Source organism: Triplophysa rosa, linkage group LG12, assembly GCF_024868665.1.
Source record: "Triplophysa rosa linkage group LG12, Trosa_1v2, whole genome shotgun sequence".
Taxonomy (NCBI): Eukaryota; Metazoa; Chordata; class Actinopteri; order Cypriniformes; family Nemacheilidae; genus Triplophysa; species Triplophysa rosa.
Window position 1 is genome coordinate 22,610,389 of NC_079901.1, and position 12,331 is coordinate 22,622,719.

The window sequence follows — 12,331 nt, forward strand, 5'->3', positions numbered from 1 at the left end:
AAGAGTTTCCATGAGATACAGAGCAAACATTTACATCGCTATTTCCCGCCTCAGGGTGTAGTTATGCAGGTAATGTTTATCCTAACGGAATGGAGTTTCCACATCCGACAGATCGCTGCAGGACCTGCCACTGCACCGTGAGTCTCTGTCTCACACAAACACATTCATCGAGTCATAAATCTGTGTTGTGTACTTTACATGTGTTTGTTTTTGTCTCTAGAATGGACATGTCCATTGTCAGATGAACAGATGTCCGGCAGTGCCGTGTGTCGATGCTTATTTTCAGTCAGGAGAATGCTGCCCCCAGTGTCCAGGTGACTTTGTTGCTCTTCTGCTGCAGTCAGCTCATGATGGAATTAGGCTACTGTAGATTTTACCCTTGTGAAACACAAAAGAAGATGTTTGTACTTTTTGTGTGCTTAGTTTATGTCTGTCTCGTCTCTTCCAGAGCCCCCTGCCGAATGCATTGTTGAAGGACAGTCGTATGGACACATGCAGCAATTCTATCATCCCTCTGACAGCTGTCAATCATGCTCCTGCATCAACGGGACAATGAACTGCAGGCATACGCCCTGCCCTCCTGCTGTCTGTTCCCACCCTATAAATCAAGACTGCTGTCGCACGTGTGATGGTGAGACGCTTTATGTAACCTCTCGTCTGTCTGTCTGTGTAAATATTTGTCTTTCTGTCTGAGATAGGGTCTGCCTGTTGTTTTGTCTGTCTTTCTGTTCTATCTGTGTGTCTATCAGGTCTGAGTAAAGGTCTCTCTGTTTGCCTTTCTGTCTCTCTGTCTGCTGGTTGGTCTGTCTGCCTGTCTGTCAGTCAGTCTATCTATATAGCCAACTGTGTGAGATAGGGTCTGTCTGTCTGTTTATATATCTGTCTGTCTGAGTTAGGGTCTGTCAGTCTGCCTGTCTGCCTGTCTGTCTGTCTGTGTCTAAAATCTGAGATAGGGTCTGTGTGTCTATATCCCTGTCTGTCTCTCTGAGATAGGGCCTGTGTGTCTACATACCTGTTTATCTCTATGAGACGGGGTCTGTCTGTCTATATACCTGTCTATCTCTATGAGACGGGGTCTGTCTGTCTATATACCTGTCTATCTCTATGAGACGGGGTCTGTCTGTCTATATACCTGTCTATCTCTATGAGACGGGGTCTGTCTGTCTATATACCTGTCTATCTCTATGAGACGGGGTCTGTCTGTCTATATACCTGTCTATCTCTATGAGACGGGGTCTGTCTGTCTATATACCTGTCTATCTCTATGAGACGGGGTCTGTCTGTCTATATACCTGTCTATCTCTATGAGACGGGGTCTGTCTGTCTATATACCTGTCTATCTCTATGAGACGGGGTCTGTCTGTCTATATACCTGTCTATCTCTATGAGACGGGGTCTGTCTGTCTATATACCTGTCTATCTCTATGAGACGGGGTCTGTCTGTCTATATACCTGTCTATCTCTATGAGACGGGGTCTGTCTGTCTATATACCTGTCTATCTCTATGAGACGGGGTCTGTCTGTCTATATACCTGTCTATCTCTATGAGACGGGGTCTGTCTGTCTATATACCTGTCTATCTCTATGAGACGGGGTCTGTCTGTCTATATACCTGTCTATCTCTATGAGACGGGGTCTGTCTGTCTATATACCTGTCTATCTCTATGAGACGGGGTCTGTCTGTCTATATACCTGTCTATCTCTATGAGACGGGGTCTGTCTGTCTATATACCTGTCTATCTCTATGAGACGGGGTCTGTCTGTCTATATACCTGTCTATCTCTATGAGACGGGGTCTGTCTGTCTATATACCTGTCTATCTCTATGAGACGGGGTCTGTCTGTCTATATACCTGTCTATCTCTCTGAGATAGGGCCTGTGTGTCTACATACCTGTCTATCTCTATGAGACGGGGTCTCTCTGTCTATGTCCCTGTCTATCTCTCTGAGATAGGGCCTGTGTGTCTACATACCTGTTTATCTCTCTGAGGTAGGGTCTCTATATCTATATAGCTGTGTGTCTCTCTGAGATAGTGTCTGTGTGTCTACATACCTATAGCTATATACCTGCCTTAATGTAACAAATGTAAATTTATCTCTACTGCATTGACTTTGCAGGCTGTCTGTATAAAGGGAGGGAACATGCAAATGGTGCCACGTTTGAAGACGTGTCAGACCCCTGTGCAACTTGTGTTTGTCGTGATGGAACGGTCAAGTGTGAGAGGAGGCATTGTTCACAACACAACTGCCCCTTCCCTGTACAGGGCCACTGCTGCCCGCGCTGTGATGGTCTGTGTGTTTGTTTATACCCTCACTCGCATTTATATAATTCCAGTGCTGCACTGTAAATTCAGTGATGATAGCATTGATCAGTGCTTTTATTGAGTCTGTTAATAGAGGAATTTCGAGTTTGTGTTGTGTGTATTTGCAGGCTGTATGTATGCCGGTGTGGAATATCAGAATGGTCAGGAGTTCTCAGACCCCGCCGATCACTGCGGCCGTTGCATGTGCATGAGTGGTTACGTCACCTGCAATCGGAGGCAGTGTCACCATCCAGGGTGTAGCCACCCCATCACTCGGCCAGACCAATGCTGTCCTGTGTGTGATGGTAATGCGGCATGCTATGCACTTTTGTGCTTAAAAAAATCGCACTGGCAGAAAAACATGAAACAGGGTATTTAACATTGTATTTGTGTGTATTTTACAGGCTGTCTGTATCATGAAAGAGTGTTCGCGGATGGCGAGACATTCCCATCGCCCACAGTAAGCTGCGAGGAGTGCACATGTTCAGTAAGTACACACATTGTTTTGTATTCATAATAGTTCATTTATCCTGCATCATTGCGAAAACAGCTGCTTCACATTTTATGACACTTTTCTGCCATCATACACGTAGGCAGTTTATGCTTCTGAGTGTTTGCGTGTGATTTTAATTGTGTCTCAATGTGTTTGTCATCAGAGGGGTGATGTTCGCTGTTATCCCAGGAACTGTCCGAACGTCCCCTGTCCTCACCCTGTGCAGGACCCTTGTGGCTGCGGAGTGTGTGAAGGCTGTAGTTACAACGGTCGTGAATATGGAAACGGAGAGGGCTTCCCTGATCCCAACAATCACTGCCAGGGCTGTACCTGCCTGGTATAGACACATCACACTCCGTTGCCATAGTTACACAGCATCTCTGCTTGCCAGCACCTTATAGCGTCCCAAATATGCATTTGGACTTCATTTGGAAAATCAAAAGCGCAAATAAAATTTCAGTTATATTTCAGTTGTTTCTCCTGGACATCAATGACATAATGGAGAGCAAATGGAAACTTTTGCTTAAGTCTCATCTTCCTCTCAAATGTTTCTCCTGAGTAAAAGAGGCAGAAATCTCACAAATGTCTCAATTATAGTTTCAGAACAGATCTTAACAATGTCTCAAACTGAGCTCAGATTGGTTAAGTCAATATTATTAAAGATTTCAAAATGAACTCAAACATTTCTCAACCAATTGTCCCAAATTCAGATTAGATACCTTTACAATCTAAATACATTTTCACCTCCATACTCCTAACAATAGTCAAGTTTAACAGTAGTCTCATTTGTTTTTATTTGTTTGTTTTTTTATTTGGAGAAACATTTGACACTAAGCTGAAACTTTAATGAAACTGAGACTTCCATTATCTTCCGGGTGATGAAAGAGCAACATCTGAGCGTCTTTCTTCTATATGATTTGCAAACTTTAAATATTTAAATATATCTATTTATATCTGTTTTCTAATTACTTTAAACCTAACAATCCTCTTTTTGTGGTGTTTTGCCTGAAAAGTGTCTTCCACTAAAATGAAAATTTCTCAGGCTAAAAAAAATCGTACAAATTTAATCTATATGATCCGTTACCATTCCTGCACCGTATCACCATCATACTTAAGAAAAACGGTTTATGTGTGTGTCTCGCGTGTATATAGAACGGTACTGTATCATGCACACCTGTGTCGTGTCCTGAAGTCCCCTGCGGGAGGCCCGTGCGTCCACCAGGTGAGTGCTGCCCTGTGTGCGCTGGGACCTGTGAACACCTGGGGCAGGCGTATGAGTCTGGTTCGACATTCACCCCAGCCGATGACCGCTGCTCTACCTGCACTTGCCAGGTGAGATCACTGACGTCTCGTTGTAAGGAATGCATGTGAAAACACCTTGAGGTTGCTTAATAGTTGTGTGTGTTTGTGTTTTCCAGAACGGGCATGTCTCCTGTTACAGGAACTCATGCCCACAGCAGTGCACGCATCCGGTGCATTCTGCGGACTGTTGCCCTGTGTGTGACACGTGTTCGTATGACGGGCAGCGGTATGAAAACATGCAGACGTTCTACGCTCCCTCGGACCCATGCAGACGCTGTGTGTGTAGTATCGGCTCTGTTACGTGCAGTTCTGTTAGCTGCCCTCTGCTTCGGTGCCAGGACCCCGTCACCTTGCCGGGACAGTGCTGCCCGCAGTGCAGAGGTCAGTGTGTGTGTGCTTGTGTTTGAGTGTCAATGATGCCAGATGGAATTTTATTGGTCAGATGTTGCTCTTTCATAGGTTTGATGGAGTTCTCAGTTGTGTTTTAGTATCAACTGGTGTTTCTTAAAATTGCTTAGGAGAAATAAAAAACATGAAAGGATAGTTGAAATACTTGATGAGTATGAAGGTGCAAAATGAATGTAGTTTGTAGAGGTAAAATTTGGGTATATGTGATGTGATTTCATTTTGAGATCTTCAATAATATTGGCTTTTGATTGCAGACTTGACCAATCTGAGCTCAGTTTGAGACATTGTTGACATCTCTTCTGAAACTCTAATGACAGAAACATTTGTGAGATTTCTGACTCTTTTTCTCGTGAGAAATATCTGAGACACAGTAGACTTACGCAAAATTTCCAATTTGCTCTCCATTTGTTCTCATTGATGTCTATGTCAAATAACTGAGATTCAAGGTCTCGTCTGTGATTTTTCTTTTTTATGCGTAGTATCTTCACTTCTATCCTGCTTTGTGTGGCCCTACAGTATGTGCTGAACAAGGTCGGGAATATCTGGAGGGTCAGAGTTTGTCCCTGCCCACTGATCCTTGCTCTACATGCACCTGTGTGGTAAGACACTTACCTAATGCTGGTCTCTATGATCAGACATCCTGCTTTTCTTTAAAGAAATGTTGATTCTACCTCATTAGTGTGTGTGTGTGTGTGTGTGTGTGTGCTTTAGGACGGTGAATTGAGCTGTGTTGGACCTCAGTGTGCCAAGTTGACTTGCATGCACCAGGTCACCGATCCAGGCTCATGCTGTCCCCGTTGCAGAGGTACAGATACCACAGATCACAAATTGAATGACATTTAATCAAGAACACTAAACCTCTCTTTTTCAGGTTGTATTCATGACGGTGTCGAGCACTCTGAAGGCAGCACGTGGTTTGCGTCCAGTGGACCCTGCATGTCCTGTATGTGTGTGGATGGAGTGACCACCTGCTCCGAGGTCCACTGTCTCTCCACCTGTCTGAATCAGATCAACGTACCGGGTGAATGCTGCCCAGTTTGCGCAGGTACACACAGTCTGCAAACACACAAAGTAGCTTTATAAGTTTTTCTTGGTTAATTCTCTCGTGTTATTGTTTGGGTAGACTGTTTGTTTGAAGGCCGTGTGTACAGTCCAGGAGAGACATTTAACCCATCGGATGACCCTTGTCAGATCTGCACCTGTGAGGTACGGCTCATCACAGCAGTTTGTGTACGTGTGCTGGTTTGATTTCCTCACACCGAGTTTGTGTGTTACAGGTCATGCCAGACGGAGAGCAACATCTGCGCTGTTACAGGAAACAGTGTCCGAGTCTGGTGAACTGTCCCAAACATAATATACTGTACAGCAGCTCTGATGCCTGCTGTCCGGTCTGTGCACGTCAGTATTAACACTGCTGTGTTTTAAAGAGACAGAGAGTTAGACAGAGAGAGTTTCGCATTTTAAATATAGCATAAATATTTATGTTACAAGTTTAAAACACTCGGCATAATTCCAAAGTAGTAATCACAAACACACACCTTACATTACAGCAAAACAATAGAACAATATAAAGATTAATCTACAACTCATTAAACAATTAATTATTTGTATTTCATTTTATCTTTAAATTATTCAATAAATTAAATTATTTGTAAATGTTGAACATTTTTAAATCAACCCTCTCTCTTGTTTTTATCATGTTTTTTTAAAACCCTCAATTTAATTATTTCTGCTTATATTTACAGTATATTGCACTTTGACATTTTATTCTTTTTCAACTGTGTATTGAGAAAGAGAGAGAGGGGACAGACCAAGTTTGTGATGAAATGATGTAGTGATAAAGTATTAGATTGGATTTTTTTGTTTAAAAATAGATCACGCTTGTTTCAACATTTTAAAAAAGCTGATGAGGATTTGAAAATGGAAATTGAATTGAAAGTATAGCTCTTATTCGGGGGCATGGCAACTATAATTTTTCCCACACTTCAAGAAATTTCATTCTTGGATTGAATTTAAATGTATTTCTATTATGCATTTCACATATTTGCATTGTGCAAATTTCATTTTACAGGAAATAAAGCAAAACAGACTGTAAAGTATAAAAGAGTACAGAAAAAAATATAAGAATGCATAGACCGCTAGAAAATGATGAAATAAATAACACATGGTAGTATTGTAAATGTATGTGTATGTTTTTTTTTTTTAATGTACTGTATGTGTGTTTTTTATGTTTATGGTCACTATAATGATTTCTAAATAGAAAAGCACCCAAAACAAATGTGGTCAGCAACATAAAATAACTGAAATAATAATCATTTAAAGCCTAGCAGGAGTTGTTACGTGAAAGTCAAATCTTAAAAGCCCTAGTGAGCAATTCCATAAGTAAACAACCATATAAAAGTGTCTTTTTTGTTCTGATTTGCTTTTAAACTAAACATTCTCGTTGGCTGATCGTTTCAAGCTAAACATTCATCTTGTGTCTTGTGTTTGTCTTCAGAGCCCCTGAGTAACTGCACAGCTATACTGGTTGGAAATGAAGTGTTGGCCACAGATGATCCATGCTTCACCTGTCAGTGCAAGGTGATCACTCGGTGCTGTTTTATTAAGCTGTGAGTCTTGTGCATTTCTGTAAAGTGATCGCATGTGTGTGTGTGTGTGTGTGTGTGTGTGTGTGTGTGTGTGTGCGTGCGTGCGTGCGTGTGTGTGTGTTTGAGTGCAGGATCTGACATGGACGTGTATCCATCGAGGCTGTCCCTCCCTCAGCTGTCCCCTGTCTGAGCAGCACACCCCGCCCGACTCCTGCTGTCCCGTGTGTGATGGTACAGGGTTTGACTATCAGAAATAGTATGAACTAACTGTAGCTTCATCTCAAAACTGTACATTGTGTGTGTCTCAGAGTGTGTGTTAGACAGTGACAAGACCCGTGTGCCGAATGGCTGGAAATGGACAGACGAGGAGAATGAGTGTATCACCTGCGTCTGCAACGTGAGCAACACACGCACAGTGGAGATGTTTTCAGATATCATATATTAATTCGCTTTTATACAAACTCGCTCCAACTCAAATGCGGAATGCACAAAAAAAACTAATTCAGATTCTCAGTATTTTCGTAAAGTATTAATGGGATATTAATACGTTTATGTTATCTACATGTGTTCGCGTGTGCTACAGCAAGGCCACGTCGAGTGTGACCTGCAGGAGTGTCCTCTACTCGACTGTCCAGACGGGTCGGTCAGAGTGAAGAATCCTGGGAAGTGTTGCTATGAATGCACAGATGTCGTCAGTGTGGTTTACACCATAGACACCAGCACGCCGTGTGTGTATGAGGGACGTCTGTACAGCCACAATGACCACTGGGAGGTGGACGAGTGCACGTCCTGCACCTGCGTGTCCGGAGACGTGCACTGCCAGACTCAGAGATGCCCTCCGCTTACCTGTGCCTCAGTGAGTTACACACACACACACACACACACACACACACACACACACACACACACACACGCGTACACACACGTATATACACACTGAGAATGACACACAGATCACACCTGGCTCTGTGTGTTTGAAGGATGAAACACCAGCTCTCGTTCCTGGAATGTGTTGTCCTCACTGCATTCCTCGGCCGGCCACATGTATCGTGTTTGGAGACCCTCATTACCTGACGTTCGATGGCAAGATGGTGAACTTCCAGGGCTCGTGTACATATGTGTTAGCTAAGGACTGTGAGGGTGGAGAATTCAGGTGATCAGGACATTTTCCCATATAGACGGTTTCATCTGACGTTTTTGGTTATAATATAACAATTTGTTTTATTTTCATTTATATTAATATTAATTTATTTGAATGTTTCTCTTCTGCAACACACACAGAAGCGGAAGAAAAAAAGAATGACACTTAATAAAACAGCCTGATTTTACAACAGAATCCCTAAAATCTGCACTAATTTCTTTTGCATCCAGAGACAAGCCCTACCTCCACTAGAATAGTCTTTGTGCCATTAGCAGGGTCAGTCATCCCATTGAAGCCTTAATAAAAACTAAGGTTCAAAAAAATGTTTAATTGTCCATCTCACAGTAAAATGAAAATGTTTGATGCTGCAAATCCCTTAAAATAATCAAGCAATCTATATTAAAAACAAAAATAATACACGGAAAAGTATTTAGCCTATGTGCAACAATAACATAATAGTGCTAATGTAATGTCTTAACATAATATTGCTGTGACAATTGGGTTGTTTCTATTTAAATAGCTCCGTTTACACATTTGGTATGAGGGGGTCCCTGCTCCATGCATCTCTCATCTAAGGGGTCCTTGCCCCGAAAAACATTGAAGACCCCTGTATTTACAGTACAGCACAATAAAAGAATAAAAAAGCGTATTAAAATCTTCAAGAAGTGTAGTGACGTTTGTTTGTATTCCTCCAGTGTCCATGTGTCCAATGACGACAGGGGTCGTAAGGGAGTGTCTTGGACTAAAGAGGTCACAGTGTATGTCGGTGATGTTGTGGTACAGCTTTTTCAGGACTGGGTTGTCAAGGTGAGGGCATAGAGGATTGTTTACATTAGACTAATGCAATTTGCATCATTTGTATATTATTATTTCTCTTTATTTTGACTCTTTCCTGCATTCAGGTTGATTATGAGCCTGTCTCCCTGCCGTTTCTTAAAGAGCCGTATGTTTACCTGGAGCGTAAGACCAACACCATTCTCCTTAACACCAATGTTGGGCTAAAGGTACAAACTCTACTGTTCACAAATGTTTGTAAACCTTTCAGGACAGACCTATGAGCCAATATATGCTTAAATACAAAATTTTGAGCCCTGGTCAAGTACAAAACTAAAATACTGTTATTTATATTCATTATTATAATAAAAATTTTATATTATTATATTTTATTAATTATATGTATTTTATATAACTGTGCATATATTTATAAAGTTAATATGAACTTGCAATGAATAATACTTCTACATTGTTTATTCAAATTTGTGTTCATTTCAGCATTTATTAATACATATTTAAAAGTTTTAACTGTTAACATTGGCATATTAGCATACCAGTTTTTTTATATATTAATGTGCGAGCGTGTTTTGCTTATTTGAAAAACATGCTTACATATGAATAAATAGTTAATACATAATTATTAACAAATTCGTATTCGTCACATTATATAATTGTTTTTTCACATGATATGTACGGGGCTCCATAAATGCACAATGAACTAACATGAACAATTTTATTGTCCTTACCTAATATTAACAAAGATTAATGAATTCTGGCAAACTACAAACAACTACATTTGCTGTATGTCAGCTAATGCATTTACTAATGTTAACAGATAAAACCTTATTTTAAATAAGTTATTTTTTAGGTTCGGTGCATTACATTAATGTAATAAAATACCAGCTCCAGGTATGTCTATGATGTCCGTATGATGATGTTTATCTGCAGGTGCTGTGGAACGGTCGCTCTCATCTGGAGGTCAGTGTTCCTGGCACCTATAAGAAGCACATGTGTGGTCTCTGTGGCAACTTCAACAACTACCCTCAGGACGACATGATACTCCGCAACGGACAGATCACCAACTCTGAAGCAACGTTCGGAAACAGCTGGAAGGTGAGAGAAGCCATTTCAGCATCTCTGAACAAAGCCATATTTATGCGTGGGGGTTTGTATGTAAATTGTTAAAATGATCATTTTGGGGAAAATCCCATGCTGCATGTTCATCCACATATGTCATCCTGTTTTAATGAATTGAAATTCAGAATAATTCCCTATTCAATTCTGATAGGTGCACGACACACAGGTCGACCGTGGAAACCACTCGAATGGTCAGTGTTCTGATGCAAGGAACATTAACCCGTGTAAGGAGGCTGGTTACTCCGCCCGCAAGACGGCGAACGCAAGATGTGCGGTGCTGAAGTCTCCCGTGTTTGAGCGCTGCCACAAGCTGGTGCCACCTGAAATGTTCTTCGCTTCATGTGTGTATGACCTGTGTGCCTGCGGGTCCAAATTGGATCTGTGTTTGTGTGATGTGCTGGAGGCTTACGTGTCTGAGTGCCGCGAGGCTGGAGTCGTCCTGCAGTGGCGGTCGCCCACACTCTGCGGTGAGTTTGATCATACAGTATACAGAACTATAGAATTTGATCTTCTGGTGTGGTCTGGTAACCTTTCTTTCTTTTCCAATCCCCACAGCCGTTGGTTGTCCGACAGACAGAGGTTACGTGTTTGATGAATGCGGACCGCCGTGCCCTAAGACGTGCTTTAATAAAGACATACCTCTGGGTGTGATCGAGGCTCATTGCTTTAAACCCTGTGTGCCGGGATGCCAGTGTCCCGCCGGACTGGTGGAACACAACGCCCACTGTATCACCCCTGAAAAATGCCCTAAAATTATCCACGGCAAGGTCTGAGGGATCCACACGGCGAGTGACACTGTTTTCGATGAATTCTGGGATCTGATGAATTTACATCTTAGTGATCTTACAGTCGACATGGAGCCGTTGTGCAGGATTGTTTGTTTTTGTTATCTTTTATCAAACTCATTCTGTCTCCGAAATCGATTTCCTGTTTGGAGGTCATTCCAAATTCATCTCACTTTTTAACCCCGTCCGTCTAATAACCTGGCTCCATTCTGATATATAACACCCACAAATACTCAAAAATATTGAACAAATCTGATTATAGAAATAAAACGGGTTGCGAAATGGCATTTCATGTTGACTTTACAATTCTTGAACTTACACATTACTGCTCAAAAATTCTATAACCACACAAATAATCCTCTACTGTACACATTATCTTTTTAAGGTTTTATTTTATTGGTGCTACTGTCTGTAAGATTTTACCAAGCGTTAACCTGTCCAGGTTCCTAGCAGAGCTTCTATCGTGACAAATTCAACATTACTTTTCTTGCTAAATAAGTTAAAATATAAATAATTCTGGCCTTTCTGGATATTTTTTAATGAATTGCTATGACCTAAACATTCAGTAAGTGAAAATCAGATTATCACTATTTTATAATCACTTTATCGCACTGAAAGGGATTTTTTTGCTCTGGCACTGGTGTTGTGAATGAATTGTTTTGAATAAATGGGTTTTATGAGCCATGTGTTAAAATGACAGTAATAAGAACATTAAAACAAAGAGGCCATGTATTAACAGATTAATAATAAGCTATAGATATTATATTCATTAAAAAAAAAAAAATCGCTATTGTTTCCTTAATCCGTTACTGTTCGTATGTTTTATATTCATTGTGTTCTAATGTTTTATTGTGTCATGTTATTACATTAAATTCCACCTTCACCCTGTCTAGTTTGTTTTAATTTGGCATTTTATTTCAAATAATACAAATAGAAAATATTTTAAATTAGAAAAATATTTTAAAATAAAAAAATCAATTCGATTGTTTTCAGGCACAGTCAATTTCCCCTGATAACTTTGAAATACATTCTGAATATAAACGTTAAATGATAATATCCATATTCATCTCAATCTCTTAATTGCATAATAAAGATCTTTTTTAATCTTTTAAAAGTTTTATACAAAAATGTTATGCACAATATGTGCAAATCAAATTCGACTTCAAATGCAATTGGTATACTCAAAAGTACATTAGCTAATTTCATGCTTTTTTTGTTTGGAACAAACAGCAAAATGCATTGCAACTTGTTTTTAAACTAGACCTTAAACTAGTACTTTTTCTTTTCTTGTAAAACTGTGTTTCCATCTTGAATGGGACTCTCTGGATCTCACTGGGATCTTCTTGGTTCTAAAGGATAACCTTTTTTCGAAATAATATACCAACACATCAGATGAGCTGA

The 12,331-nt window shown here is 40.6% G+C and overlaps 1 protein-coding gene across 4 annotated transcripts in view; it reads left to right on the plus strand.

Moving 5' to 3' along the window:
- kcp (kielin cysteine rich BMP regulator) overlaps positions 1 to 12,331 on the plus strand; it is a 30,464-nt gene that overhangs the window by 17,936 nt on the left and 197 nt on the right. For 3 of the 4 annotated variants that reach the window (XM_057347416.1, XM_057347417.1, XM_057347419.1), the window contains 24 exons: positions 55 to 137; positions 221 to 314; positions 449 to 631; positions 2,118 to 2,288; positions 2,431 to 2,607; positions 2,707 to 2,789; positions 2,959 to 3,132; positions 3,948 to 4,127; positions 4,214 to 4,478; positions 5,022 to 5,104; positions 5,217 to 5,310; positions 5,377 to 5,550; positions 5,629 to 5,711; positions 5,783 to 5,903; positions 7,003 to 7,085; positions 7,225 to 7,324; positions 7,402 to 7,490; positions 7,677 to 7,949; positions 8,074 to 8,246; positions 8,930 to 9,041; positions 9,137 to 9,238; positions 9,957 to 10,121; positions 10,297 to 10,612; positions 10,701 to 11,818. In XM_057347416.1, the coding sequence (XP_057203399.1) occupies positions 55 to 137; positions 221 to 314; positions 449 to 631; positions 2,118 to 2,288; positions 2,431 to 2,607; positions 2,707 to 2,789; positions 2,959 to 3,132; positions 3,948 to 4,127; positions 4,214 to 4,478; positions 5,022 to 5,104; positions 5,217 to 5,310; positions 5,377 to 5,550; positions 5,629 to 5,711; positions 5,783 to 5,903; positions 7,003 to 7,085; positions 7,225 to 7,324; positions 7,402 to 7,490; positions 7,677 to 7,949; positions 8,074 to 8,246; positions 8,930 to 9,041; positions 9,137 to 9,238; positions 9,957 to 10,121; positions 10,297 to 10,612; positions 10,701 to 10,918 (3,596 nt within the window). In that variant the 3' untranslated portion in view covers positions 10,919 to 11,818. Of the gene's footprint in view, positions 1 to 54; positions 138 to 220; positions 315 to 448; positions 632 to 2,117; positions 2,289 to 2,430; positions 2,608 to 2,706; positions 2,790 to 2,958; positions 3,133 to 3,947; positions 4,128 to 4,213; positions 4,479 to 5,021; positions 5,105 to 5,216; positions 5,311 to 5,376; positions 5,551 to 5,628; positions 5,712 to 5,782; positions 5,904 to 7,002; positions 7,086 to 7,224; positions 7,325 to 7,401; positions 7,491 to 7,676; positions 7,950 to 8,073; positions 8,247 to 8,929; positions 9,042 to 9,136; positions 9,239 to 9,956; positions 10,122 to 10,296; positions 10,613 to 10,700; positions 11,819 to 12,331 lie in introns of those variants that run through there. The other variant, XM_057347418.1, reaches the window with a different exon arrangement.